This window comes from Oncorhynchus kisutch, linkage group LG10, assembly GCF_002021735.2.
Source record: "Oncorhynchus kisutch isolate 150728-3 linkage group LG10, Okis_V2, whole genome shotgun sequence".
In the NCBI taxonomy this organism is placed as follows: Eukaryota; Metazoa; Chordata; class Actinopteri; order Salmoniformes; family Salmonidae; genus Oncorhynchus; species Oncorhynchus kisutch.
The window spans coordinates 65,664,579-65,691,990 of record NC_034183.2 but is presented as its reverse complement, the minus strand read 5'-3'; the positions used below and the strand labels follow the sequence as shown (position 1 = coordinate 65,691,990).

At 44.2% G+C, this 27,412-nt stretch overlaps 1 protein-coding gene across 1 annotated transcript; it reads left to right on the top strand.

The window, feature by feature from the left end:
* The first annotated feature begins 509 nt into the window (after positions 1-509).
* Positions 510-27,412, top strand: LOC109897639 (uncharacterized). The gene is made up of 25 exons (XM_031834990.1): positions 510-594; positions 788-822; positions 1,798-1,863; positions 1,966-2,004; positions 2,648-2,716; positions 2,924-3,010; positions 3,107-3,139; positions 3,438-3,479; positions 4,128-4,178; positions 6,612-6,671; positions 9,667-9,717; positions 18,820-18,876; positions 19,502-19,591; positions 19,756-20,109; positions 20,306-20,383; positions 20,628-20,690; positions 21,014-21,052; positions 21,329-21,379; positions 23,970-24,011; positions 25,284-25,343; positions 25,540-25,617; positions 26,037-26,069; positions 26,293-26,343; positions 26,748-26,819; positions 26,996-27,412. Exons 1-24 carry the CDS (start codon positions 510-512, stop codon positions 26,787-26,789), a joined length of 1,656 nt encoding a protein of 551 aa, XP_031690850.1. The 3' UTR covers positions 26,790-26,819; positions 26,996-27,412.

The following is a 27,412-nucleotide window of genomic DNA, read 5'->3' as shown; positions in this document are numbered from 1 at the left end:
TTGCTTTAATTGAATAGTTGGGAATAAAATGAAAACAATTTAAAATTGTATGGAACATTTGAACAATTCAGAGTAACTACTTTGTTTTAAACCATGACAAAATGCATTTTATGTTTCTGGTGACTTTATCTGAGAGGTCTGGAAGGCCTGTCAACATACAGATGTAGGATCTTTATTTGAGTCAGTTTGCTACAGCAGGAAAATAATCCTCCAACAACAGGAAATGTGAATTATTATGTGGATTATAATTAATAGATATTTTCCTGGGAAAATCAGGTCTGAAATTTCAAGGTGAAAATTACAAACCTCAAATACACTACAAGTTTCACATTTCATGCATTGCAGGACATTTCTCCTGCAACATGGGGATCCAATTAAGATCCTACACCTGTACAGCTGAGTGACAGATAGCTGTAGACATGTTGCTAAACTATCAGGAATCAACTTGGGTATTATGCTCAGATATCTCTGCAAAACCGCCCAACTGACATTTATGTGTCAAATTTCCAATGTCCGTGTCAGATCAGGGGAAAAAATGGGCCTACGTGGTCCTTGCTGCCTGGATCTCAGTGAAACAGACCTGCTCCAAGTCTGGTGACCCCGCTAAGCCTCTGTAGTTTCATCTCGTCTGATTGCTTTGAATCAAAGCATGGGAAGGTGAGGTGGCAGCAGCGGTCCAAATTTGACAACCTGTTGTGAAAGAAGCCTTTACAACCTGCACACAGTCCCTCCTTTTTGTCTGTCTCTCCACTCCATCAATGGGAATGTCTGTTTCTCTTCCCTCAAGCTGCCCAGTTGGAGCTGAGTTTGCATGGGATGGGAGTGAGATGTTCACTACGCATCATCCCATGACATCACTTAATATTTAATCAGCTGTAGTGTTTCAAATGCTTACGTTATGGATGGTGTAACACTGGCACTGGCCAACAGGAAACGATGAAGGCCTTCATCTCTCTCCAAACCACAGCATAGCAGCATAGCATACTTCATAGAGTGATTTGCAATTCTGTTTTTCATCTCTATTAGGAGTGAAACCTCAAAGTGGCGGCATGGGGAAAATGCTACCCAGGGGTAAGTGCAATTATTAGTCTCTGTATGTCTGTCTGTCCCCCCTACCCCCACTTCTCTCCCTCTCTCCTCTGTCCTCTCTCTCTCTCTCTCTCTCTCTCTCTCTCTCTCTCTCTCTCTCTCTCTCTCCTCTCTCCTCTCTCTGTCCTCTTTCTCTCTCTCTCTCTCTCTCTCTCTCTCTCTCTCTCTCTCTCTCTCTCTCTCTCTCTCTCCTCTCCTCTCTCTCTCCTCTCTCTCTCCTCTGTCCTCTTTCTCTCTCTCTCCTCTCTCTCTCTCTCTCTCTCTCTCTCTCCTCTCTCTCTCTCTCCTCTCTCTCTCTCCTCTCTCCTCTCTCTCTCTCTCTCTGGGTGCAGGGATGAGAGGTGTAAAAGCTGGAGGTCAGTGGAACATCCACCAACAAACAGCCCCTCACAGATTCTGTCTTATCTCAGGACTGCACTCAATTGACCCGTCTTGAGCATAGTCTAAACTAATTTGCTCAACTAAATATAGCTTCAGATGAAGTTGTCTGGCATTTAGAATTAAAAACTGAAAGTGGTGCAATCGTCAATGAGAAATCGGACTTAGATTCTGTCTTGCAATGCTCATCCTCCTTATTAATGATTCAATATAGACTCATATGATACAACGTTTAGATTTTTTTCCCACCATAGAGAAACATGCTCCACTATGGTGCATCACTGATCACCGACGTCTCACATCTCCCTGCTGTGTCTTGTGGTCTTCCAGGGGCTGGTGCTCTTGGGATACAGGGAGGCTACGGAGCCAAGCCCGCCAAAACCGGAGGAGCTGGGGGTAATATTGATTGATTGCCATGTTTATATTTTTAGTGCTGCCAATCATCATTTGTGATTTAATTTATGTACCATCATGACCTGTCTTTCTAATGAATCACAGGTGGTCATTATCCAGGGGGGGCTCAGCAGCTTGGAGGTGGTGAGTTTCTCAAAGATAGAGCTAAAACACGTACACTGAGTCTACTGTACCAAACATTAGGAACCCCCCCGCCCTAAGAACAGCCTCAATTCCCACGGACATGGACTCTACAAGGTTGTCAAAGTGTTCCACAGGGATGCTGGCTCATGTTGACTCCAATGCTTCCCACAGTTTTGTCAAGGTGGCTGGATGTCCTTTGGGTGGTGGACCATTCCTGATACACAATGGAAACTGTTGAGCGTGAAAAACCCAGCAGCGTTGCAGTTCTTGACACAAATCGGTGTGCCTGGCACCTAATACCATACCCTGTTCAAATGTTCAAAGGTTCAACTTCAATCTTTTGTCTTGCCCATTCACCCTCTGAAAGGCACGCATACACAATCCATGTCTCAAGGCTTAAAAATCTGTATTTAACCTGAGGCCCCTTCATCTACACTGATTGAAGTCACTTTAACAAGTGACATCACTAAGGGATCATAGACTGACCAGGTGAATCCAGGTAACGCCTGTGTCAGGTGTTCCTAATGTTTTGTATTCTCACTGTAAGTATTCTCTGTTTGATTCAGCTTGTGTTTATCTACTCTGTTCAATGTGTTATTTGTGTGTATCAATATGTGACATGTCTCCACTGTCTTTCCTAAAGGGGGATACAGAGGCCCAGGAGGGGCCGGGGGTAGAGGAGGATATGGTAACGGAGGCCAGGGAGGCTATGGTAATGTCTACTACTTTACTTAACAAACAGTCTCTGAACAGGCTTGTTAAGATGAAATGTCTTAGTAACTTAGGTTGAAATCCACAATGGTTATATGCCAAAAATGTCTAACTCTTGCAGCAGTTTTCCTTGTTGATTTAAATATTCATTCATTTATTTTAATACATGTCTACATTATATGACTTCTTCCCATTTGTCTGATTGTAGGTGCTGGTCTGGGAGCAGGAAATGGCCAAGGAATGGGGACGGGAGCCGGGTTGGGCTCACAGGGTGGGAAACCACGTGGAGGTGGAGGTGAGTGTGACATTCAGGACAAGAGATGTTTTATTCCAAAGTTTGTACTAACAATGCCGAGTAAACATCATATGTCTGTTTGTCTGTGTTTGTCAGGATACGGTGGTAATGGCTATGGCACACAGCCAGGTACGTGTTTGTTCTGTTACCTGGTATTTGTTTGTATAGAACACACAATATTTAAGATCCTCAAGACCGTCTCCTCTGTCTCTGTCTGTTGGATCATAGTTAAGTTGAATTTGTGACATTGTCTGTGAGTGCAGATTGGTTCTCATCTAATAAACCAGAATGTAACCTTGGAATAAAATAATAATAACTCCAGGGGTGGAGATTTAAGCTTTCTGTTTGTGGTTATGTGGTTAAATGACATGATGTAAAGAGTTATGTGTTGCATGTCCTTTGACCTTGCTACTTGTCTTGTTGCTAGGTTACGGGGCTGGAGCTGGAGCCAGAGGCTATCCACGACCAGGTAAGCAGCCAATCCCTGCTGGCCTGAACCATCTAAAGGCCAATACTATAGTCTACTATTTTACAAGCCCGGGTTCATATCTTTTACAGCTCACCCCTCAAGCACTTAATTCATTGAACAAACTGTCAATCCCAATCAATAAATCAGTGGGGATTTCCATATTGCGCATCTTACAAATTGTCATCTGCATACTGTACACTGTACAGTGTACATTAGCCAGCTGGGTCCTACATAGACACCAAGCATCTGTAAACTGGCTTTACAGATGTAGGATCTTAATTTAAAAATGTTGAGTTTTAATTTATTTTCCACTTTGAAATGTCAGACTTAATTTGCCCTAACGAAAAATGTATTAACCCCTACATAAATATCCATTAAACTGACTGGTTTTGTTGGGGATTTTTTTATAATGTTACTTAGATTGATGCACAGGTGCGTCAATTTACTCTTAAAGATGAATTCTAATCCACATAATAATTCACATTTCTTGTCACAGCAGGATTATTTTCCTGCTGTAGCAAACTGGCTGGAATTAAGATCCTACATCTGTACAAGCAAAGTGGTTGATTGCTGCAAAGCCTCTGTACCTCATACACTGCATGTGGAGTTCGATCATTCCAATTGACAGTGCCCCTTTGCAAACATTAGGTGCTGGAGCTGGGTATCCCAATGGACAGGGATCTAAGGGACCAAAACCGGGTAAACTTTCCAATCCTGCTGTGTCCGTCTGTGTCCGCATTCGTGTTTGTTTGTTTTTACCTGCGTTTTTCAGTTTGTGCCTTCATGTCTGCTCTTCGTGTTGCCGTTTTCAATCTCTTCTGTATAATCAGTATTAACCGGTGTCTATCTACTTACCATCAATGGTTGTCTTTATTTTACAGCTGCCAAATTCTTTCAAATGGGCAGCCATATATACACTGCTCAAAAAAATAAAGGGAACACTTAAACAACACAATGTAACTCCAAGTCAATCACACTTCTGTGAAATCAAACTGTCCACTTAGGAAGCAACACTGATTGACAATATATTTCACATGCTGTAGTGCAAATGGAATAGACAACAGGTGGAAATTATAGGCAATTAGCAAGACACCCCCAATAAAAGAGTGGTTCTGCAGGTGGTGACCCCAGACCACTTCTCAGTTCCTATGCTTCCTGGCTGATGTGTTGGTCACTTTTGAATGCTAGCGGTGCTTTCACTCTAGTGGTAGCATGAGACGGAGTCTAAAACCCACACAAGTGGCTGAGGTAGTGCAGCTCATCCAGGATGGCACATCAATGCGAGCTGTGGCAAGAAGGTTTGCTGTGTCTGTCAGCGTAGTGTCCAGAGCATGGAGGCGCTACCAGGAGACAGGCCAGTACATCAGGAGACGTGGTGGAGGCCGTAGGAGGGCAACAACCCAGCAGCAGGACCGCTACCTCTGCCTTTGTGCAAGGAGGAGCAGGAGGAGCACTGCCAGAGCCCTGCAAAATGACCTCCAGCAGGTCACAAATGTGCATGTGTCTGCTCAAACGGTCAGAAACAGACTCCATGAGGGTGGTATGAGGGCCCGACGTCCACAGGTGGGGGTTGTGCTTACAGCCCAACACCGTGCAGGACGTTTGGCATTTGCCAGAGAACACCAAGATTCGCAAATTCGCCACTGGCGCCCTGTGCTCTTCACAGATGAAAGCAGGTTCACACTGAGCACATGTGACAGACGTGACAGAGTCTGGAGATGCCGTGGAGAACGTTCTGCTGCCTGCAACATCCTCCAGCATGACCGGTTTGGCGGTGGGTCAGTCATGGTGTGGGGTGGCATTTCTTTGGGGGGGCCGCACAGCCCTCCATGTGCTCGCCAGAGGTAGCTGACTGCCATTAGGTACCGAGATGAGATCCTCAGACCCCTTGTGAGAACATATGCTGGTGCGGTTGGCCCTGGGTTCCTCCTAATGCAAGACAATGCTAGACCTCATGTGGCTGGAGTGTGTCAGCAGTTCCTGCAAGAGGAAGGCATTGATGCTATGGACTGGCCCGCTTGTTCCCCAGACCTGAATCCAATTGAGCACATCTGGGACATCATGTCTCGCTCCATCCACCAATGGAGTTGGCGGATGCTTTAGTCCAGGTCTGGGAGGAGATCCCTCAGGAGACCATCCGCCACCTCATCAGGAGTATGCCCAGGCGTTGTAGGGAGGTCATACAGGCACGTGGAGGCCACACACACTACTGAGCCTCATTTTGACTTGTTTTAAGGACATTACATCAAAGTTGGATCAGCCTGTAGTGTGGTTTTCCACTTTAATTTTGATTGTGACTCCAAATCCAGACCTCCATGGGTTGATACATTTGATTTCCATTGATAATTTTTGTGTGATTTTGTTGTCAGCACATTCAACTATGTAAAGAAAAAAGTATTTAATAAGAATATTTTATTCATTCAGATCTAGGATGTATTATTTTAGTGTTCCCTTTATTTTTTGAGCAGTGTATTTTGTTGTGGTGTGATTGGAATTGTGTTAGTAGTAAAGTATGTAAGTGGGTGTGTCTGTGTATGGTTATGTTCGTGGATCAGAGCATCGTATCTGCATGAGTCTGTCCTATAGTCGCCAGTGTTGAGGGATATGGTGCAGGAGCTGGAGTGCCTAATGGACAGGGTGCTAAACCCAATGGTTAACATCTGCTACCCTGTGTGTTTGTCTGTCTATGTGTGTCTTTGTCTCAGTTTCTATAAAGGTGCATGTTGCATGTAGACACATTATGCCACAATCATGATATTGATTGTGTAAGTTCACATACTGTCTACATATGGTGTAGGTATCATTTTCAGTCATAGTTTTATTTGAATGCTATTGAGACACCATGCCAATATCTATTGCCATGTGTGGATCACAGCCCCTGTCAGCATGTTGTGGTTGTGGGTTTGTCCAGGGATTTGGGTTTTTCTAACAGCATGTGTTTGTCCTGGGTCTTCTTGACCAATCACTAGAAAGTGACTCCTAAAGATGATCAAAGTATTCTATTTTCAATATGATATTTGAAATCACATTGTCATATAGAATTCTAGCTTCATTTTGGGGTTCAGACGCCAGTCTTTTTATTGGTTGGTTTTTGGGTGAATGTTTTTGAATAAGCACTGTTGTGGTCTCCAGGGTATGCTGCAGGAGCTGGAGGAGTTCCCACTGGACAGGGTGCTAAACCATCCAAACAGGGTAAACCTCGCTTTCCTTGTTTTCATGTCATCTCTTTATAATAATTAGTCTAGAACCTAACGTTTCATACGTGCACCCGGTGGCCTTTCCTTCGTCTCTGATCTGGTTCTAAGTCTCTGATCTGGTTCTCTATACTTAGTGCTTTCAAGGTTTCAGCGTCAGTGCTCGAGTCGCTGGTATATCCAACGGGCTTACGGTTTGACATGGATGTTTTGTGAGTCTTGTGGATGTTTTTATTTTTTAAATTTGACCTTTATTTAACCAGGCAAGTCAGTTAAGAACAAATTCTTATTTTCAATGATGGCCTAGGAACAGTGGGTTAACTGCCTGTTCAGGGGCAGAACGACAGATTTTTACCTTGTCAGCTCGGGGATTTGATCTTCAACCTCCCGGTTACTAGTCCAATACTCTAACCACTATGGCCCTGGCCACTAAGATTCTTGTGTAATTGTCCCTGTAAACGATCTCCGGCTTGTCCGTCAAGTCTGTGTTTTCTGCATTTTCGTTTCTCACTGTCCATCAGGTGGATTTGTCACCCACTGATGTTGACTGTTGTCTATAAATGTCACATGGTGTGTGCCATTGAAGTTCTAGAGTTGTGATGGCAGTGCTTTGTTAGGTGTGTGACCTCCATGTGTGCGTGTGTTTATGCCAGTGGATGCCCTCAGAGAGTATATTTTCACATTAGTCTATTTTGCGTCTGTTGTTTCCCTTGTGGCTTTTGTTGTCATCTGTTGTTGTTGGACTTAGTCTGTGTCTTAATACGGCTGATGATGTGTCCTTTAACCAAGGCCCATCGTTAATCTCGGACGATCGCCCCTCATCTTGTCAGTGTTGTGTGTCTTTTTTCTGCCAGGTGCCTCTGCGGAAGGTTTAAGAGTTGCTGGAAAGGGTAATAAGGGTGAAGGTCTAGTGGCACAGGGTTTATCAGGAGCAAAACACCAAGGATTGGCTGCATTGCCAGATGTGAAGGGGCCTAAAAGCCCTTGTCCTGTTCTTCAAGCACAGGGAGCCAAAAGCTATGGACAGGCAGCTCCAAATGGCAAAGGGGTCAAAAGTTCTGGTCCTGTGGCATCCCATACACTGGGGGATAAAAGCCTAGGACCTCAGATAAACATTAGGAAAGAGGCCAAAAGTCTTGGTCCTGCTGCTCCAGAAGCACAGGGAGCCAAATGCTATGGACCTGCTGCAGTGGCAGATGGGAAGGGGGGTCAAGGTCCAGTAGCTCAGCTGCCACAGGGTTCCGAAGGTGTTGGTTCTGTGGTCCCGGAGTCACAGGCGGCTAAAAGTCTAGAACCTCAGGTGCCTGTTGGGAAAGAGGGCAAAAGTCTTGGTCCTGTAGCACAGGGAGCCAAAAACTATAGACCTACGATACCAGATGGACAGGGAGCCAAACACTATAGACCTACGATACCAGATGGACAGGGAACCAAAAAATATAGACCTACGATACCAGATGGACAGGGAGCCAAACACTATAGACCTACGATACCAGATGGACAGGGAGCCAAAAACTATAGACCTACAATACCAGATGGACAGAGAGCCAAAAACTATAGACCTACAATACCAGATGGACAGGGAGCCAAAAACTATAGACCTACAATACCAGATGGACAGGGAGCCAAACACTATAGACCTACAATACCAGATGGACAGGGAGCCAAACACTATAGACCTACGATACCAGATGGACAGGGAGCCAAAAACTATAGACCTACAATACCAGAAGGACAGGGAGCCAAACACTATAGACCTACGATACCAGATGGACAGGGAGCCAAACACTATAGACCTACAATACCAGATGGACAGGGAGCCAAACACTATAGACCTACGATACCAGATGGACAGGGAGACTAAAACTATAGACCTACAATACCAGATGGACAGGGAGCCAAACACTATAGACCTACAATACCAGATGGACAGGGAGACTAAAACTATAGACCTACGATACCAGATGTACAGGAAGCAAAACACTATAGACCTACAATACCAGATGGACAGGGAGCCAAACACTATAGATCTACGATATTAGATGGACAGGGAGACAAAAACTATAGACCTACAATACAAGCTGGACTGGGGCTCGTTAGAGACTCCTCTTCACCTGCTATTTTTTTAGCTGAACATGTTGATGTGTGTAGTGAAAATACGTGAGTGTGTGGTAAAATGTGTATAGATTTAGCCGGTGAAAACTTGTGGAATAGACACCGGCTGGAATGCACTTTTAACCAATCATCATTCAGGATTAGACCCAGCCGTTGTATGAAATGTACTGTACCTCTACTGGTTGTTGAGGGACTGGTGATGGTGGAGCAGAGCAACCTATTGAACAGGGTGCTAAAGGCAACCGTGTGTTTGCCTGTCATCCCGTCTGTAGCTCAGTGTGTGATCCTGTCTGTGTCTGTGCCCTGGTGTCTGTTGTGTGTTTGCCTGTCATCCCGTCTGTATCTCAGTGTGTGATCCTGTCTGTGTCTGTTCCCTGGTGCCTGTTGTGTGTTTGCCTGTCGTCCCGTCTGTAGCTCAGTGTGTGATCCTGTCTGTGTCTGTAGCTCAGTGTGTGTGATCCTGTCTGTGTCTGTGCCCTTTTGCCTGTTCTATGTATCAGTGTTGCGCCACAGAGGACGGCTTGGTTCATTCAAAACTCTGACTTACATGCTAATCCGAATTCATCCCCCTGACTCTGACAGTCTAAATATAGAGTCTCTGCTACATCCTCAGTTTAGCTTTCGTTTAGAGTGAGTGTCACAGTTTAATAGTGAACACTGCTTGTTGCCTGCTGGGGTGTTCAATATGCTGTGTCATGTTGGGTTCCTGAAGTCTATGTATGGTTCATATTAGTTGCAGTACAAGTGTCGCTAAGACTGCATGCCCATGACTAACGTACCGATTCAACAACTTGTCAATATGTTAGATTTTACTGTATGTCACGTGTTTGGTCTGTTTGTATATATTTTTGTACCTAATGAGTCATTGTTGTGGTCTTCAGGATATGGTGCAGGAGCTGGAGTGCCCAATGGACAGGGTGCTAAGCCCAATGGTAAACATCTGCTATCTCTATCTCTGTGTGTCTGTCTCTGTCAAAAGTTTAAACTCTAACAGCAGGAAGATATGACATTACAGTAAATATATTACAATCAGATAGCTGCTGAATACCATGTTTTAGGTTGTGTTGAATAACCAGTATTATGGTCTCTAGGAAGTGGTCCAGGATGTGGAGTGCCCAATGGTCAGGGTGCTAAACCTAAACCCCATGTTAAACCTCTGCTACTCTGTTTGTTGTTTCCCTGTCTGTTGTTTTGCTGTCTGTTGTTTCTCTGTCTGTTGTTACTCTGTCTGTTGTTTCTCTATCTGCTGCTTCTCTGTCTGTTGTTACTCTGTCTGTTGCTTCTCTGTCTGTTGTTACTGTCTGTTTCTCTGTCTGTTGTTATTCTGTCTGTTGCTTCTCTGTCTGTTGTTACTGTCTGTTGTTGCCCGGTCTGTTGTTGCTCTGTTTGTTGTTGCTCTGTCTGTTGTTTCTCTGTCTGTTGCTTCTCTGTCTGTTGCTTCTCTGTCTGTTGTTGCTCTTTCTGTTGTTGCTATGTCTGTTGTGTCTCTGTCTGTTGCGGCTCTGTCTGTTGCGGCTCTGTCTGTTGCGGCTCTGTCTGTTGCTTCTCTTTCTGTTGCTTCTCTTTCTGTTGCTTCTCTGTCTGTTGTTGCTCTGTCTGTTGTTGCTCTTTCTGTTGTTGCTCTGTCTGTTGTTTTTCTGTCTGTTGTGTCTGTCTGTTGCGGCTCTGTCTGTTGTTTCTCTGTCTGTTACTCCGTCTGTCTGCTACGTACAGTATTGCATGATGCTGTTATTTCTGGATGATATTGCCCTTCTGACAAATATCACTGTCTAGTGTGTGGATATCAGCTGGTGACCTGCTATGATCTGTAAGGGATTTTTAAGTACACTGTTGCTGTACATTTTGACTGGATGCCTAACTTCCCTATTGAAATAGTTTTATTGTTGCTTTTGTGGTATTTGATGCAGTTTTACGCAGTGTTCAGACATGCATTCTTTAAACGGTATGTGGTGGTTACTAACCAGTGTTGTGGTTTTCAGGATATAGTCCAGTTGCTGGTGTTCCTAATGGTGCTAAACCCAATGGTGTTATACCCAGTGGTGAAAAACCCAGTGGTGCTATACCCAGTGGTGCTATAGCAAGTGGTGCTAAATCCAGTGGTGCTATACCAAGTGGTGCTAAACCCATTGGTGCTATACCCAGTGGTGCTAAACCCAGTGGTGCTATACCCAGTGGTGCTATACCAAGTGGTGCTAAATCCAGTGGTGCTATACCAAGTGGTGCTAAACCCAGTGGTGCTAAACCCAGTGGTGCTAAACCCAGTGGTGCTAATCACAGTGGTGCTACACCCAGTGGTGCTATACCCAGTGGTGCTAATCACAGTGGTGCTATACCCAGTGGTGCTAATCACAGTGGTGCTATACCAAGTGGTGCTAAACCCAGTGGTGCTAAACCCAGTGGTGCTAGACCCAGTGGTGCTAATCACAGTGGTGCTATACCCAGTGGTGCTAAACCCAGTGGTGCTATACCCGGTGGTGCTATACCCAGTGGTGCTATACCCAGTGGTGCTAAACCCAGTGGTGATAAACCCAGTGGTGCTAAACCCAGTGGTGATAAACCCAGTGGTGCTAAACCCAGTGGTGCTAAAACCAGTGGTGCTATACCCAGTGGTGCTAAACCCAGTGGTGTTATTCCCAGTGGTGCTATACCCAGTGGTGCTATACCCAGTGGTGATAAACCCAGTGGTGCTATACCCAGTGGTGCTATACCCAGTGGTGCTAAACCCAGTGGTGATAAACCCAGTGGTGCTATACCCAGTGGTTCTATACCCAGTGGTGCTAAACCCAGTGGTGCTATACCCAGTGGTGCTCAACCCAGTGGTGCTATACCCAGTGGTGCTAAACCCAGTGGTGCTATACCCAGTGGTGCTATACCCAGTGGTGCTAAACCAAGTGGTAAACCTCTGATACCATTACTAAATGTCAGAGTCTCTATCTCTATTTCTCTATTGCTGTATCTTTCATTACTTGTAACAGAACTCAATGGTCATTGATAATATCTACAGAGATAACCATTGTTGAGTAACCAGTGTTGAGTAACCGTTGTTGTGGTCTCCAGGATATGGTCCAGGAGCTGGAGTTCCCAAAGGTCAGGGAGCCAAAGGCAATGGTAAACCTCTGATACCTTGTATGTGTCTACGTCCGTCTTCACTGTTTGTCTTTCTATCTCAAAGTTGAGGTTGAGCTTTCTGGTGCATGTTGTGTGGTAATTCCAATGTTTGTATCATATTATGCATGCATGTCTGTGTTGTATGGTACTCTATCTTTAGAACAAAATTGGTGTTATGTTCCTGAACACAAGCAGCTAGTGTTCAAATCAAAATTGTATTTGTCACGTGCTTCATAAACTAGAGGTGTAGACTAAGAATGAAATGCTTACTTACGGGCCCTTCCCAACAATGCAGAGAGAGAAAAATAGAAAAATAATAAAACAAGGATGAATTAAAAACACTACGAGTAACGATAACTTGGCTATATACACAGGGTACCAGTACAGAGTTGATGTGCAGGTGTCCGGGGTGACTAGGCGACAGAACAGATAATAAACGGTAATAGAAGCATATGTGATGAGTCAAAAGAGTTGGTGCAAAAAGGGTGAATACAGATATCCCAGAGCTTTTGAATAGATTTGAGAAGGTAGCGCTAAGTAACAGTTGTTGTGGTCTTCAGGATATGGTCCAGGAGCTGGAGTTCCCAGTGATCAGGGAGCCAAAGGCAATGGTAAACCTCTGATACCCTGTCAGTATGTCTCTGTCAGTCTTTGTGCAACTTGTCTGTCTGTGTCAAGAGCAGCATGCATTGTGTTTGCAAATGCTTTTGATTTATGTTTTGCTGTTGTAACAACTGTTGTTGGTTCCAGGATATGGTCCAGGAGCTGGAGCTACCAACAGTGCTAAAAGCAATGGTAAACCTCTTTCTGAGTGTTACAGGTCTATCTCCATCTATGTTTCTTTGTTGCTCTCTTATGATAAGATACATCACTTCTGTTTATAATAAGTACAGAGCCAAGATGTATTGAGTGACAAGTGTTCAATAATAGTTGTTGTGGTCTTCAGGATATGGTCCAGGAGCTGGAGTTCCCAGTGATCAGGGAGCCAAAGGCAATGGTAAACCCTGTCTGTTTGTCTCTGCCTTTGTGATGCATTGCTGCATGTCTGTAACCTCAACTGTTTGTTAGAATTAGCATATTGAGGCCTTTGACAGATAGAGTGTTTCCAAGCCAGTGTGATAACACTAAATGTTGATGCTGGTTTGGTCTGTTGTAGAACAGGGTTGAGTAAGAGTTGTCGTTGGTTCCAGGATATGGTCCAGGAGCTGGAGCACCCAGTGGTGCTAATCCCAGTGGTGCTAATCCCAGTGGTGCTAATCCCAGTGGTGATAAACCCAGTGGTGATAAACCCAGTGGTGCTATACCCAGTGGTGCTAAACCCAGTGGTGATAAACCCAGTGGCGATATATCCAGTGGTGCTATTCCCAGTGGTGCTATACCCAGTGGTGCTATACCCAGTGGTGCTATACCCAGTGGTGATAAACCCAGTGGTGATAAACCCAGTGGTGATAAACCCAGTGGTGCTATACCCAGTGGTGCTATACCCAGTGGTGATAAACCCAGTGGTGCTATACCCAGTGGTGCTAAACCCAGTTGTGCTATACCCAGTGGTGCTATACCCAGTGGTGCTATACCCAGTGGTGATAAACCCAGTGGTGCTATACCCAGTGGTGATAAACCCAGTGGTGCTACACCCAGTGGTGCTATACCCAGTGGTGCTAAACCCAGTGGTGCTATACCCAGTGGTGATAAACCCAGTTGTGCTAAACCCAGTGGTGCTATACCCAGTGGTGCTAATCACAGTGGTGCTATACCCAGTGGTGCTATACCCAGTGGTGCTATACCTAGTGGTGCTAAACCCAGTGGTGCTAAACCCAGTGGTGCTAATCACAGTGGTGCTATACCCAGTGGTGCTATACCCAGTGGTGCTAATCACAGTGGTGCTAATCACAGTGGTGCTATACCCAGTGGTGCTAAACCCAGTGGTGCTAAACCCAGTGGTGCTAAACCCAGTGGTGCTATACCCAGTGGTGCTAAACCCAGTTGTGCTAAACCCAGTGGTGCTATACCCAGTGGTGCTAATCACAGTGGTGCTATACCCAGTGGTGCTATACCCAGTGGTGCTATACCTAGTGGTGCTAAACCCAGTGGTGCTAAACCCAGTGGTGCTAATCACAGTGGTGCTATACCCAGTGGTGCTATACCCAGTGGTGCTAAACCCAGTGGTGCTAATCACAGTGGTGCTAATCACAGTGGTGCTATACCCAGTGGTGCTATACCCAGTGGTGCTAAACCCAGTGGTGCTAAACCCAGTGGTGCTATACCCAGTGGTACTATACCCAGTGGTAAACCTCTGTTACCATCACTAAATGTCAGAGTCTGTATCTCTATTGCTGTATCTTTCATGACTTCAGACTGAACCCAATGGTCATTGACAAGATCTACAGAGCTAACTTTGAATATTATTGAATAACATTTGTTGTGGTCTTCAGGATATGGTCCAGGAGCTGGCATTCCCAATGGTCAGGGTGCTAAACCCAATGGTAAACTATGGCCTACTTGTCTGTGTCTACGGCCCTATTCAATGTGTGTCTTTCTATCTCAAAATTGAGGTTGAGCTGAATGGTGCATGCTGTGTGGAAATGCCAACGTTTGTAGCATATTATGCTTGCATGGTCTGGTCATTTTCAGAACGGTTTTGAATAAGAGCTGTTGGTTTTAGGATATGGTCCAGGAGTTCCAAATGATCAGGGAGCCAAAGCCAATGGTAAACCTCTGATAACATGTCTGTGTCACACTCTGTCTCTGTATCAAAGTGGAGCTTCTTTGACTGTATGTTGCATGATATGTACTACAAACGTTGGTGCGATGTGACTCCTGAACATTGAGAAGGATTAATATATTTGTGCATGGCCAGAGGGGAAAGGTCCCAGGGCAGCATGTTTTGTGCTCATGCAAGTGATTATTCACAATAAGTCAGTGTTGACAGTGTTGCGTAACAGTCGTTGTGGTCTCCAGGATATGGCCCAGGAGTTGGATCACCCAACGTTGGTAAAGGAAATGGTAAACCTCTTTCTGAGTCTTCATCAGTCTCTATTTCTCTGTCACTTTAGAGGTAAACTGGCACCTTTCTCTTAGTCCACCAATCACTGAGTGACACTCTTTTTCCTGGTCCTTCGAGCCAGACATTTAAGTACTCTGAACCATTCCATCAGGCCAATTAAACATGTTATTACAGTGAAATGCTATAGCATCTCTTATTATAAATAAGGTACAGAATCTCGGATGATAAGATCTCCAGAGAAAACTTATGTTGAGTAACATGTATTGAGTAACAGTTGTTGTGGTCTTCAGGATATGGTGCAGGAGCAGGAGTTCCCAATGGTCAGGGTACTAAACCCAATGGTAAACATCTGCTACCCTGTCTGTGTCTACATCTGTCTTCAATGTTTGTCGTCCATGTCAAAGTTGAGGTCGAGCAGGATGCTGCATGCTGTGTGATAATGTTACAGTTTGTAACATATTTTTGCATGCCTGTTGCCAGTTCATTGAGCATTTTGTAGAATTTGACCGATCCATGGATGCTGGCCTGGTCAATTGTAGAACAGTGTTGAGTAAGAGTTGTTGTGGTTCCAGGATATGGTCCAGGAGCTGGAGCACCTAACGGCGCTAAAAGCAATGTAAACCTCTGATACCCTGCCTGTCTGTGTTGCATGCTGTATGGTACTCCATATTTAGAAGAGTATTGGTGATAAGCGCCTTGAACACATCCAGCTAGTGTTTGCTAGATATTTGTGCACGGCTATAAGCTATGTGATGAAATACTAGGATCAAGGGTAAAATGTGTTGTGCAAGTGGTTTTGATCAATTGTCTATAAGTAGTGTTGAGTAACCGTTGTTGTGGTCTCCAGGATATGGTCCAGGAGCTGGAGTTCCCAATGGTGGTAAAATCAATGGTAAACCTCTTTCAGAGTGTTACAGTCTCTCAATCTCTATTCATCTGACACTCTCCTATGTTTAGCTACAGAACCTCTGATGATTAGATCTACACAGCTAACTTGTGTTGAGTAACTAGTGTTCAATAATAGTTGTTGTGGTCTTCAGGATATGGTCCAGGAGCTGGTGTTCCCAGTGATCAGGGAGCCAAAGGCAATGGTAAACCTCTGATACCTTGTCTGTGTGTCTCTGTCAGTCTTTCCATCTTGTCTGTCTGTGTCAGACAACATGTGTTGTGTTTATGCAAGTGGTTTTGATTTTCTATAAGCAGTGTTGAATAACAGTTTTTGTGGTCTTCAGGACATGGTCCAGGAACTGAAGTTCCCAATGGTGGGGCTAAAAGCAATGGTAATGCCAGTTTAAATCTCTGAGTTCAAATAACTAGATGGCACACATTATCATAACCTACAAAATAAAGTGGGTCCCCTGTAAGGACAATAACACAGTAGGAGGAGACAGGGTGATATGTTTCTTATTTTAAACCACTCTCTGTGTGGTGGTGTTTTTCATGGTCATTTGAGCCGGACATATAATATATAATAATACAGTATATGCCATTTAGCAGACACTGTTAACCAAAGAGACTTCTAGTCACGCATGCATACATTTTATAAATGGGTGGCCCCAGTGGGAATCAAACTCACAACTCTTAGTGTTGCAAGCGCTATAACAGAGGGACATTATATATTATAAGCTACAGAGCTAAGTTGTTTAGTGGTCTCCACGATATGGTCCAGGAGCTGGAGTTCCCAGTGATCAGGGAGCCAAAGGCAATGGTAAAACCTCTGTGTCTGTCCTTTTTTTCTATTTTCCTTTGTGGCTGTAATATTGTGTAGGTAGCACTGTTGAGTAACATTTGTTGTGGTCTCTAGGATATGGTCAAGGAGTGGGAGATCCCAATGGACAGGGTGCTAAAGCAACCAAAACAGCTAACCCCATACAATCTAGCTGTCTGTGTGTTATATCCACCTGCATGTGCCATTAACTGCCGTTTGTAGCGATCAGTTTGTGTCAATGGCTCAAGTGCCTTAGGAAAGTATTCAGACCCCTTGACTTTTTCTTCATTTTGTTACATTACAGCCTTATTCTAAAATGGATTAAATAAATAAAAAATCCTCATCAATCTACACACAATACCCAATAATGATAAACCGAAAACAGGTTTTTAGACACAGATCTGGGGAAGGGTACCAAAATGTTTTTGCAGCATTGAAGGTCCCCAAGAACACAGTGGCTGCCATCATTCTTAAATGGAAGAAGTTTGGAACAACCTTGACACTTCCTTGAGCTGCCCGCTCTACCAAACTGAGCAATCAGGGGAGAAGGGCCTTGGTCAGGGAGGTGACCAGGAACCTGATGCTCACTCTGGCAGAGCTCCAGAGTTTCCCTGTGGAGATGGGAGAACCTTCCAGAAGGACAACCATCTCTGCAGCACTCCACCAATCAGGCTTTTATAGTAGAGTGGCCAGACCGAAGCCACGCCTCAGTAAAAGGCACATGACAGCCCACTTGAGCTTGCCAATAGGCACCTAAAGGACACCCAGACCATGAGAAACAAGATTCTCTGGTCTGATGAAACCAAGATTGAACTCTTTGGCCTGAATGCCAAGCTTCACGTCTGGAGGAAACCTGGTAACATCCCTACAGTGTCGCATGGTGGAGGCAGCATCATGCTGTAGGGATGTTTTTCAGCAGCAGTGACTGGGAGGCTAGTCAGGATCAAGGCAAAGATGAACGGAGCAAAGTCAGAGAGATCCTTGATGAAAACCTGCTCCAGAGTGCTCAGGACCTCAGACTGGGGCAAATGTTCACCTTCCAACAGGATAACGGCCCTCCAACAGGATAATGGCCCTAAGCACACAACCAAGACAACATAGGAGTGGCTTCGGGACAAGTCTCTGAATGTCCTTGAGTGGCCCAGCCAGAGCCTGGATGTGAATACGATCGAACATCTCAGGAGAGACCTGAAAATAGTTGTGCAGTGATGCTCCCCATCCGACCTGACAGAGCTGGAGAAGATCTGCAGGGAAGAATGGGAGAAACTTCCCAAATACAGGTGTGCCAAGCTTATAGCATCATACCCAAGAAGACGCAATGCTGTAATCGCTGCCAAAGGTGCTTTAACAAAGTACTGAGTAAAGGGACTGAATACTTATGTAAATGTCATATTTACGTTTTTATTTTTATAAATTAGCAAAAATGTCTAAAAACCTGTTTTTGCTTTGTCATTGTGCGGTATTGTGTGTAGATTGAGGAGGGGAAAAAACTATTTAATCAATTTTAGAATAAGGTAACAAAATGTGGGAAAAGTCAAGGGGTCTAAATACTTTCCGAAGGCACTGTATATGATATTACCCTCTATGAATGATGCACCGGTCTTGTTGGCTCTATGTTTGTGTTCTAGAAGCACACTGGAAGCTTTTGATGAATTGCTTTAGGGATGGTTGACTTGAAATTTGACCTGAGTTGCAGGTTTGTCTTATTTTCACTGTGGCTTGGATTTGTGTAAACATATCTTTCTGATTGGTCACAGTTATGTCGTAAGCATGGATGTTGAGTGTCACGAGCTACGGCCTAATCACAGTGATATGTAATGAGCATGGATGTTGTGTGTCACAGGCTACGGCCTAATCACAGTGATATGTAATGTGCATGGATGTTGTGTGTCACAGGCTACGGCCTAATCACAGTGATATGTAATGTGCATGGATGTTGTGTGTCACAGGCTACGGCCTAATCACAGTGATATGTAATGTGCATGGATGTTGTGTGTCACAGGCTACGGCCTAATCACAGTGATATGTAATGTGCATGGATGTTGTGCTCTGCAGGCTTGGAGCCAATAGCAGCATTATGTGATGAGTGCTCGTTGTATGTTTTCCTCCACAGGTAACAGGGTCAATCACAATGCGATGAGTTTAGGGATCATGTCGCTCAGTCTCAAGTCAATCACAGGGTTTTGTGCTGAGCTTTGTTGACTTATTCCACAGGCTACGGTGCTGGAGCAGGCAGCTACCCTGGGGCAGGAAACAACGGCTATGGAGCAGGTAATGGAACTGACACTGACAGACAGAAACCTAACCAACATCTTCTCTCCTTTCAATGGATGGCTCACTATTCTGTGGCATAAAGAAAATCATTGGAAACTAAACCTGCCACAGGTTCCATGTTATCTCTTCACAGTACATTCTAAAGCATGTTAGGTGATGTAATTGAAATTAATTTAAAAGTAGATGATCGCTTGAGTAATGCAACCGGTCTTGGACAAGGAGGATACCCCCAGAATGGAGCAGGCAAAGCTTTTCGCTTTGTCTTTCTATTTCTGTCTCTCTTTATCTTTGTCTTTCTATTTCTGTCTCTCTTTATTTATCTTTGTCTTTCTATTTCTGTCTCTCTTTATAAATCTTTGTCTTTCTATTTCTGTCTCTTTATTTATCTTTGTCTTTCTATTTCTGTCTCTTTATTTATCTTTGTCTTTCTATTTCTGTCTCTCTTTATATATCTTTGTCTTTCTATTTCTGTCTCTCTTTATTTATCTTTGTCTTTCTATTTCTGTCTCTCTTTATTTATCTTTGTCTTTCTATTTCTGTCTCTCTTTATTTATCTTTGTCTTTCTATTTTTTCTATCCAAATCCATTTTTCACTCTTTCTCGCTCTTGCTCTCTATCTCAGGTGCCAGTCTGGGACAGGGAGGATACCCCCAGGGTGGAGCAGGTGGATACCCCCAGGGTGGAGCAGGAAAACAAGGCAAAGCTGGCGGTGGTGAGCCTTTTACTTTGTTGCCATGCTTTTCTCTTTATTTCTCTCTTTCTTTCTTCTCACTCTCTCTCTCTCTTTCTATTCTATTTTTTCTCTTTCACTCTCATTTGCGCTCTCTCTCTCTCTCTCTCTCTCTCTCTCTCTCTCTCTCTCTCTCTCTCTCTCAGGTGCTAATCTGGGACAGGGAGGATACCCCCAGGGTGGAGCAGGAGGATACCCCCAGGGTGCAGCAGGAGGATACCCCCAGGGTGGAGCAGGAGGATACCCCCAGGGTGGAGCAGGTGGATACCCCCAGGGTGCAGCAGGAGGATACCCCCAGGGTGGAGCAGGAGGATACCCCCAGGGTGGAGCAGGTGGATACCCCCAGGGTGGAGCAGGAGGATACCCCCAGGGTGGAGCAGGAGGATACCCCCAGGGTGGAGCAGGTGGATACCCCCAGGGTGGAGCAGGAGGATACCCCCAGGGTGGAGCAGGTGGATACCCCCAGGGTGGAGCAGGAAAACAAGGCAAAGCTGGCGGTGGTGAGCCTTTTACTTTGTTGCCATGCTTTTCTCTTTATTTCTCTCTTTCTTTCTTCTCACTCTCTCTCTCTCTTTCTATTCTATTTGTTCTCATTCACTCTCATTTTCTCTCTCTCTCTCGCTCTCTCTCTCTCTGTCTCTCTCTCTCTCTCTCTCTCTCTCTCTCTCTCTCTCTCTCTTTCTCTCTCTCTCTCAGGTGCTAATCTGGGACAGGGAGGATATCCCCAGGGTGGAGCAGGAGGATACCCCCAGGGTGGAGCAGGCAAATCAGCAGGTAAGGCCTATTAATTATCACACTTTTGCACTCTCTAGTTCTAATTTTCTATATTTCTCTGGTTCTCTTACTCTCTTATTATCTCTCCCACCTTTCATTTTCTCTCTCATTTCCATTTGCCATCTTCTTTACTCGATTTTTGATCTCAGGTGCCAATCTCCTCTTTTCTCTTTATGAAATATCCCACAGTACTCTCTCTAAGAATGATGTGCTGTGCTCTAATGTTTTTTGGTTGTCCTCACAGGTTATGGTGATCAAATGGGAGGAGCATACCCCGGGGCTGGAGCGGGCAACGGCTATGGGAATGGTGAGTCAGCATGCTTCCTCTTGTCAAATGCTAAGGTCAAATTCCTTTATTAAGGTCAAATTCCTTAAAATATATAACTACAGTTTGAGGACACTGTAAACTGGAGTATAGAGCTGAGGCATTGACGATGAAATACGACATTCAATAGATATGTTGGGAATGACTGAGGATTACAGTAGCAGTGTGAAGCATAGCTGCCTCTCTAGAGACGGAAGACAACTGCACCAAAGTTGTCACTAAGAAGTGATCTTAAATGAGAGAATACAGATCCTGAGGGTCTGTACCACCAAGAAGTGACCTCGACTTCTATTGTTCTCATGCAGGTGGAGGCCCAGCTGGTGGGGCCAATGCAGTGCCTGCAGGTATTCGGCATGTGTGTCTCTGTCTGTCTGTCTGTCTGTCTGTCTGTATGTCTGTCTGTCTGTCTGTACATGACATGCACCTGTCCTTATCTGTTAACCTTTCTATCCCCTGTACAGGAAGTACTGTTGTGGAAAACTTCTGCCACAACATTAAACAAGCCCACGCTAAAGCTAGAGGAGCTGGAAAGCTGCATGCAGTGTTGTTTGGGGACTTTGTTTTAGTCTAAATGTCTGCTTTCTTGTCAAGGATTTTGACATGTCCCCTCTTCTCCACAGGCTATGGCAATGGCTACGGTGCTAGTACTGGAGGCAATGGTTATGGACCCGGTAGGTCTCATCAACTATAGCCAATCAACTAACATCTGTGGGTGGCTGACCAACTAACTGACCCTCTCACATACAGACATAATTATAATTGATTGATGATTATAATTATGTTTCAGGGATTGGGTACCCAACATTGTTAGCGGATGGTGCTGCTGGGCTGGGAGGCAAGGCAGGGAAGGGAGCAGGAGGTAACCATTCATAAACCAGTAACAACTCATTCTTTTTTTTATTTCACCTTTATTTAACCAGGTGGCCAGTTGAGAACAAGTTCTCATTTACAACTGTGACCTGGCCAAGATAAAGCAAAGCAGTGCGACACAAACAACACAGAGTTACACATGGGATAAACAAACATACAGTCAATAACACAATAGATGTAACGACGTTCGTCTGTAGAAGGAGAAGCAGAACAAAATGCAGCGTGGTGGTTACTCATGTTCTTTAATGAAAAATTAACTATACATGAAATAACTAAATAACAAAACAACAAACGGAACGTGAAAACCTATACAGCCTATCTTGTGACAACAAACACAGAGACAGGAACAATCACCCACGAAATACTCAAAGAATATGGCTACCTAAATATGGTTCCCAATCAGAGACAACGATAATCACCTGACTCTGATTGAAAACCGCCTCAGGCAGCCATAGACTATGCTAGACACCCCACAAAAACCCCAAGACAAAAACGCACCACAATAACCCATGTCACACCCAGGCCTGACCAAATAAATGAAGACAAACATAATATACTTCGACCAGGGCGTGACAATAGAAAAGTATATATACAGTGTGTGCAAATGTAGTAAGATTAGGCAGGTCAGGCAATAAATAGGCCATAGTGGTGAAATAATTACAATTTAGCAATTAAACACTGGAGTGATAGATGTGCAGAAAATGAATGTGCAAGTAGATATACTGGGGTGCAAAGGAGCAAAAGAAAAAATAACAATATGGGGATGAGGTAGTTGGATGGGCTATTTACAGATGGGCAATGTACAGGTGCAATGATCGGTAAGCTGCTCTGACAGCTGATGCTTAAAGTTAGTGAGGGAGATATAAGTCTCCAGCTTCAGTGATTTTTGCAATTCATTCCAGTCATTGGCAGCAGAGAACTGGAAGGAAAGGCGGCCAAAGAGGAGTTGGCTTTCGGGGTGACCAGTGAAATATACCTGCTGGAGTGCATCCTACGTGTGGGTGCTGCTATGGTGACCAGTGAGCTGAGATAAGGCAGGCTTTACCTAGCAAAGACTTATAGATGACCTGGAGCCAGTGGGTTTGGCGACCAATATGAAGCGAGGGCCAGCCAATGAGAGCATACAGGTCGCAGTGGTGGGTAGTATATGGGGCTTTGGTGACAAAACGGATGGCACTGTGATAGACTACATCCAATTTGCTTGAAGAGCATGCATTTAGTTTTGCTTGCATTTAAGAGCAGTTGGAGGCCACAGAAGGAGAGTTGTATGGCATTGAAGCTCATCTGGAGGTTTATTAGCACGGTGTCCAAAGAAGGGCCAGATGTATACAGAATGGTGTCGTCTGCGTAGAGGTGGATCAGGGAATCACCAGCAGCATACATAATAACTCAATCTGGTAACTACTCTACTCTATGGGAACTTGACTCGCTCTCAGTAAGATGAGGAAGGTCAGTAACACTTTCTATGATGTATATATGCAAATAAGGCATTATAGTGCATTATAAAACTTGCATAAGCTGTCATAACAACTCATAAGTAGTTATAACAAACTAATTTAGGATCTTACTTAGGTCTACTCAAAACAAATAACAATTGTTCAAAGTCTGCATTGAGAGAGGTAAGATGTTATAATCATATAACATGTCATGTGTAATGTAACAGTGTGGACGCTAGGTGTAATGTAACAGTGTGGACGCTAGGTGTAATGTAACAGTGTGGATGCTAGGTGTAATGTAACAGTGTGGATGCTAGGTGTAATGTAACAGTGTGTACGCTAGGTGTAATGTAACAGTGTGGATGCTAGGTGTAATGTAACAGTGTGGACGCTAGGTGTAACGTAACAGTGTGTACGCTAGGTGTAATGTAACGGTGTGGACACTAGGTGTAATATAACAGTATGGATGCCAGGTGTAATGTAACAGTGTGGATGCTAGGTGTAATGTAACAGTGTGGATGCTAGGTGTAATGTAACAGTGTGGATGCTAGGTGTAAGGTAACAGTGTGGACACTAGGTGTAATGTAACGGTGTGGACGCTAGGTGTAACGTAACAGTGTGTACGCTAGGTGTAATGTAATAGTGTGGACGCTAGGTGTAATGTAACAGTGTGGACGCTAGGTGTAATGTAACAGTGTGGACACTAGGTGTAATGTAACAGTGTGGATGCTATGTGTAATGTAACAGTGTGGACACCAGGTGTAATGTAACAGTGTGGACGCTAGGTGTAGCAAATGTCTCCCATTTGGAAATAACTCTGGACCATGCCAATGTTCTGCCAACCATGTCTTGTCAATATCTCCTAGTTGTCTTCATCACTTTAGGGGACCTCTATCTAACCACAGAGTTAACCGCCCAGGGGTTCATTGTTTGTTTTATTCCTCTGCTATTCTAGGTCTTGGCGCAGGAGGATATCCACAGGGACAGGAGAAATATGGTGAGGAAGTCACCCTGAGATGGAAGAAGAGGGGTCAAGAAGTAGATGTTTTCCCTAAGATGTCCTGTCTTGAAAAGATAGAGAGCATCAACAAGCAGGATGTACACATGGAAGGAGAATAACTTTCACCCTAATTGATGTCACTAATAACATCACACTCCAAAACATGCATGCTAAGTAATGAAACGCTTCCTGGACATGTCACGGTGTAATACCTAATCACTCACTCTAAACACTCCGAATTACCATCGGGAATGACCATCTGAAACATACCTGATCAATTCATCCATAATCATGTGATAATCCATAATCATGTAATAATCCATAATCATGTGATAATCCATAATCATGTAATAATCCATAATCATGTAATAAGCTATAATCCTGTGATAATCCATAATCATGTGATAATCCATAAACATGCACCATATGGATGACCCCTTTAACCAGACAGTTATGTTTGAAAAACATCTGTTTCAGGGATGCCAGCTCATCAAAATATGCATGTTCAGCACATCATTCATGACATCATCTGGATGATGACATCTACATATATCTTCATTCTAAAGGACACATAGCGAAACAAATTGATGTCTCTCCATTTGATGATTACCTTCACACAATCATACACTCATTCTGTGTTTCACTTCTCATCTGACACACTCTCTATGCTCACTCTGATCAGCTCTGTGTAATCCATTTTTGTTTAACTCGCATGCCTCCTCCTTCATGCAGTACCCTGTGTGTGTCTGTAGGGGGTGCTGGCTCTGGTCCTGGTGGTGCTCTGACTTATGGGGGCCAGCCTGTGGTACCTGCTGGGCTGTGGCCTGATAGTGGGAAGTTGGGCGGGTACGGCCCAGAGCCCTACGGGGTTGCTCAGCCTATGGGGCTGGGGCATGATACTGGCCTGGGTAAATACTCTCTAAAGAGAGGGGAGGGTGAACAAAGGAAGAACAAGAGAAAATAGAGGCAGAAAAAGACTGAAAAAATGGAGTGGTCAGGATAAATAAAGAGGTAGAGAGAGGGTGAAAAGTAGAGAGATGAAGAGAAGGATTAGACAAAGAAAAAAGCAAGTCAGTGATAAACACTGAAGCAGCAATAGAGGGACTCAAAGGTCACTGTCACAGGAAAGCCAGTAATCATTGTCATTTTACACATTTGCATACAGTTGATGCCATAATTGAGTCATATGTTTTCCATGCATTGATGTGGTCTGTGGGGTGGGAGGAGAGATGATGAGACTCTATAAGCGACCCTTGTGGTGTTCCACAGGGGGAGGAGTCAGTCAGCTTCCTTACAATGGAGCCCCAGTCAATACTGCTGGACTGGATGGTAAGAGCATTGTGACCCAAGGAATCTTTTGTATTACAATTACTTGCTGTGACTTGTGACCCTGCTTATACAGTGTGGATGTGTGAGGAAGAATAAAAACTGTTTGCGTGTGTGGTTGTGAATGATTATGTGAGGTCTTGTTATAACAGTATTAGACACAATTAAATACACTTGTTGTAATAAACTCTCCCAGCAGGTGATGGAAGCTTCCCTTATGGTGCTCAGCAACTGGGCCTTGGTGGTGGTGATGGAGGCAAATCCTCTGGCAAATATGGTGAGACTGGTAGTGTGTGTGTGTGTGTGTGTGTGTGAGAGAAAGAGAGACAGAGATTGTGTGTGTACAATGTGCTTGTTTGTGTGGTCATTTCTTTCTAAACCTGTCTTGCTTCTGCTGTCTCTGACTATCTCTCTAAAGGCAATGGTGGATTGCCACAGGGTGCACAACAGGGTGCACAGCCTTATGGACCTGCGACTGGTGGTGTGAAACCACCTTGCAAAAATGGTACATGTCTTTGTGTACATGTCCGTTTGTCCTATATGTGTCGTCTGTCGCTATATGTATGCGTTTGTGTGTCCGCACGTCCGTCTGCTCATGTGCTATATATGATTTTGTGTGTTTTCTGTAGTATGTCTGAATGTGTTTGTTGTTGTTCCTCCTATTTACATGTGGGTACTTGTCTCTTGTCGTTTCAGGAAACGGAGGGGGCTTTGGAGCACAGCCAGCAGGTGATTAAACTCACACTCACAACCACATCCCCTACACTGCTTGCCTCAGGAAATGATGTGTGTAGCAACTGCTTAAGGTGTGAATGCATGTGGGTGAGGAAGAGCACACATTTTTCAGTGTTAGTCTGTTGTGCGTGTTCTGTGCGTGTCGTGTAAATGTCCCTTGTGTCTGTGTGTCCTGTTTGTGGTAAATATTGTTACGACTCATCTTGTCACTGCTTAGGCTATGGTCAAGGACAGCTGGGTGCAGGTCAGAGTGCCCCCTACAGTAACGGTAAGTTATATAGTCACATTCCCTGACTGAAAGTCCTGCTCTCTTCTGTCAGAATAACCATATTAGTTCCTATCAGTGGAGGCTGGTGAGGTGAGAACGGCTCATAGTAATGGCTGGAATGGAGTAGATCCATTCCAGCTGTTATAGTAATTATCGTATAGAGAGGGAGATTATTGGTTGGAATGGAGTGGATGGAATGGAATGAAATGTGTTGCATTCCATTTCACTGACTCCATTCCAGCCATTACTGTAAACCATCCTCCCCTCACCAGCCTCCACTGGTTCTTACATCTAACCAGGGATGTCCATTAACACCGTTGCATTTTTGTTTGTTCTGTTGTTTGGTTGTTTTGTTGTCTGCTGAACTAACAAAACCTAAACCTCTGACTGTGTGTCTCCTTCAGGAGCAGGAGGGAAGGAAAGCAAATATGGTGGTGGTGGACTGACTGGATTCTTTGGAAATGGAGGGTACAAAGGTGGGTGGGATGAGTGTTTGTTACTCATTTATGCTTGTCTCTGTGACTGAGCACATGAAGTCACCTTACTAGTCATTTAGATCAGAGCTTCATGATCTACCTTGTTTTATTGTCCTCTTTAACCAGCTGCTTCACTTAACAACATTTCTTATCTCTCTCTCTCTTTCTCTGTCCAGGTTAAGTCAATCAGCTGAGGCCTTCTTGAAGTGAATATTTGTTCCGTTCCATCATGTGTTCATTGTGATGTTTGTTGTTTGGTCTGTTGTTACATTTAACTATTCCATTTTTGTTTTGTATTTGTGTTTTTTGTTTATGGTTCTTGTCTTTTGTGTTGTTGTGTGTCTGTCCCCTCTCTTCCTCTACTGGTTTTGGAGATTGTGTTGCCAGTGTGTTTGTGTTCATATCCATTTCACACTAAAGGGCAGAAAGCAACCGTATAATGTCTGTCAGTCTCCTCATTCTTTTAACCTTGGCACCAGTATTGTAAATGTACTGTACATGTGATGTGGGGGTTGAGTTTTAAGACTGAAACTCTATGAGTTTAAATCAACACCAAATAAAATAAAATTCAAAGACCTGTTCCCAAAACCTGA

Coding starts and splice junctions, on each gene's coding strand:
- LOC109897639 (XM_031834990.1), top strand. CDS start 510: ATGTCCGTGTCAGATCAGGGGAAAAAATGGGCCTACGTGGTCCTTGCT. Junction 2,717..2,923: donor CGGAGGCCAGGGAGGCTATG/GTAATGTCTACT, acceptor GTCTGATTGTAG/GTGCTGGTCTGGGAGCAGGA. Junction 21,053..21,328: donor GGCCAATGCAGTGCCTGCAG/GTATTCGGCATG, acceptor TCTTCTCCACAG/GCTATGGCAATGGCTACGGT.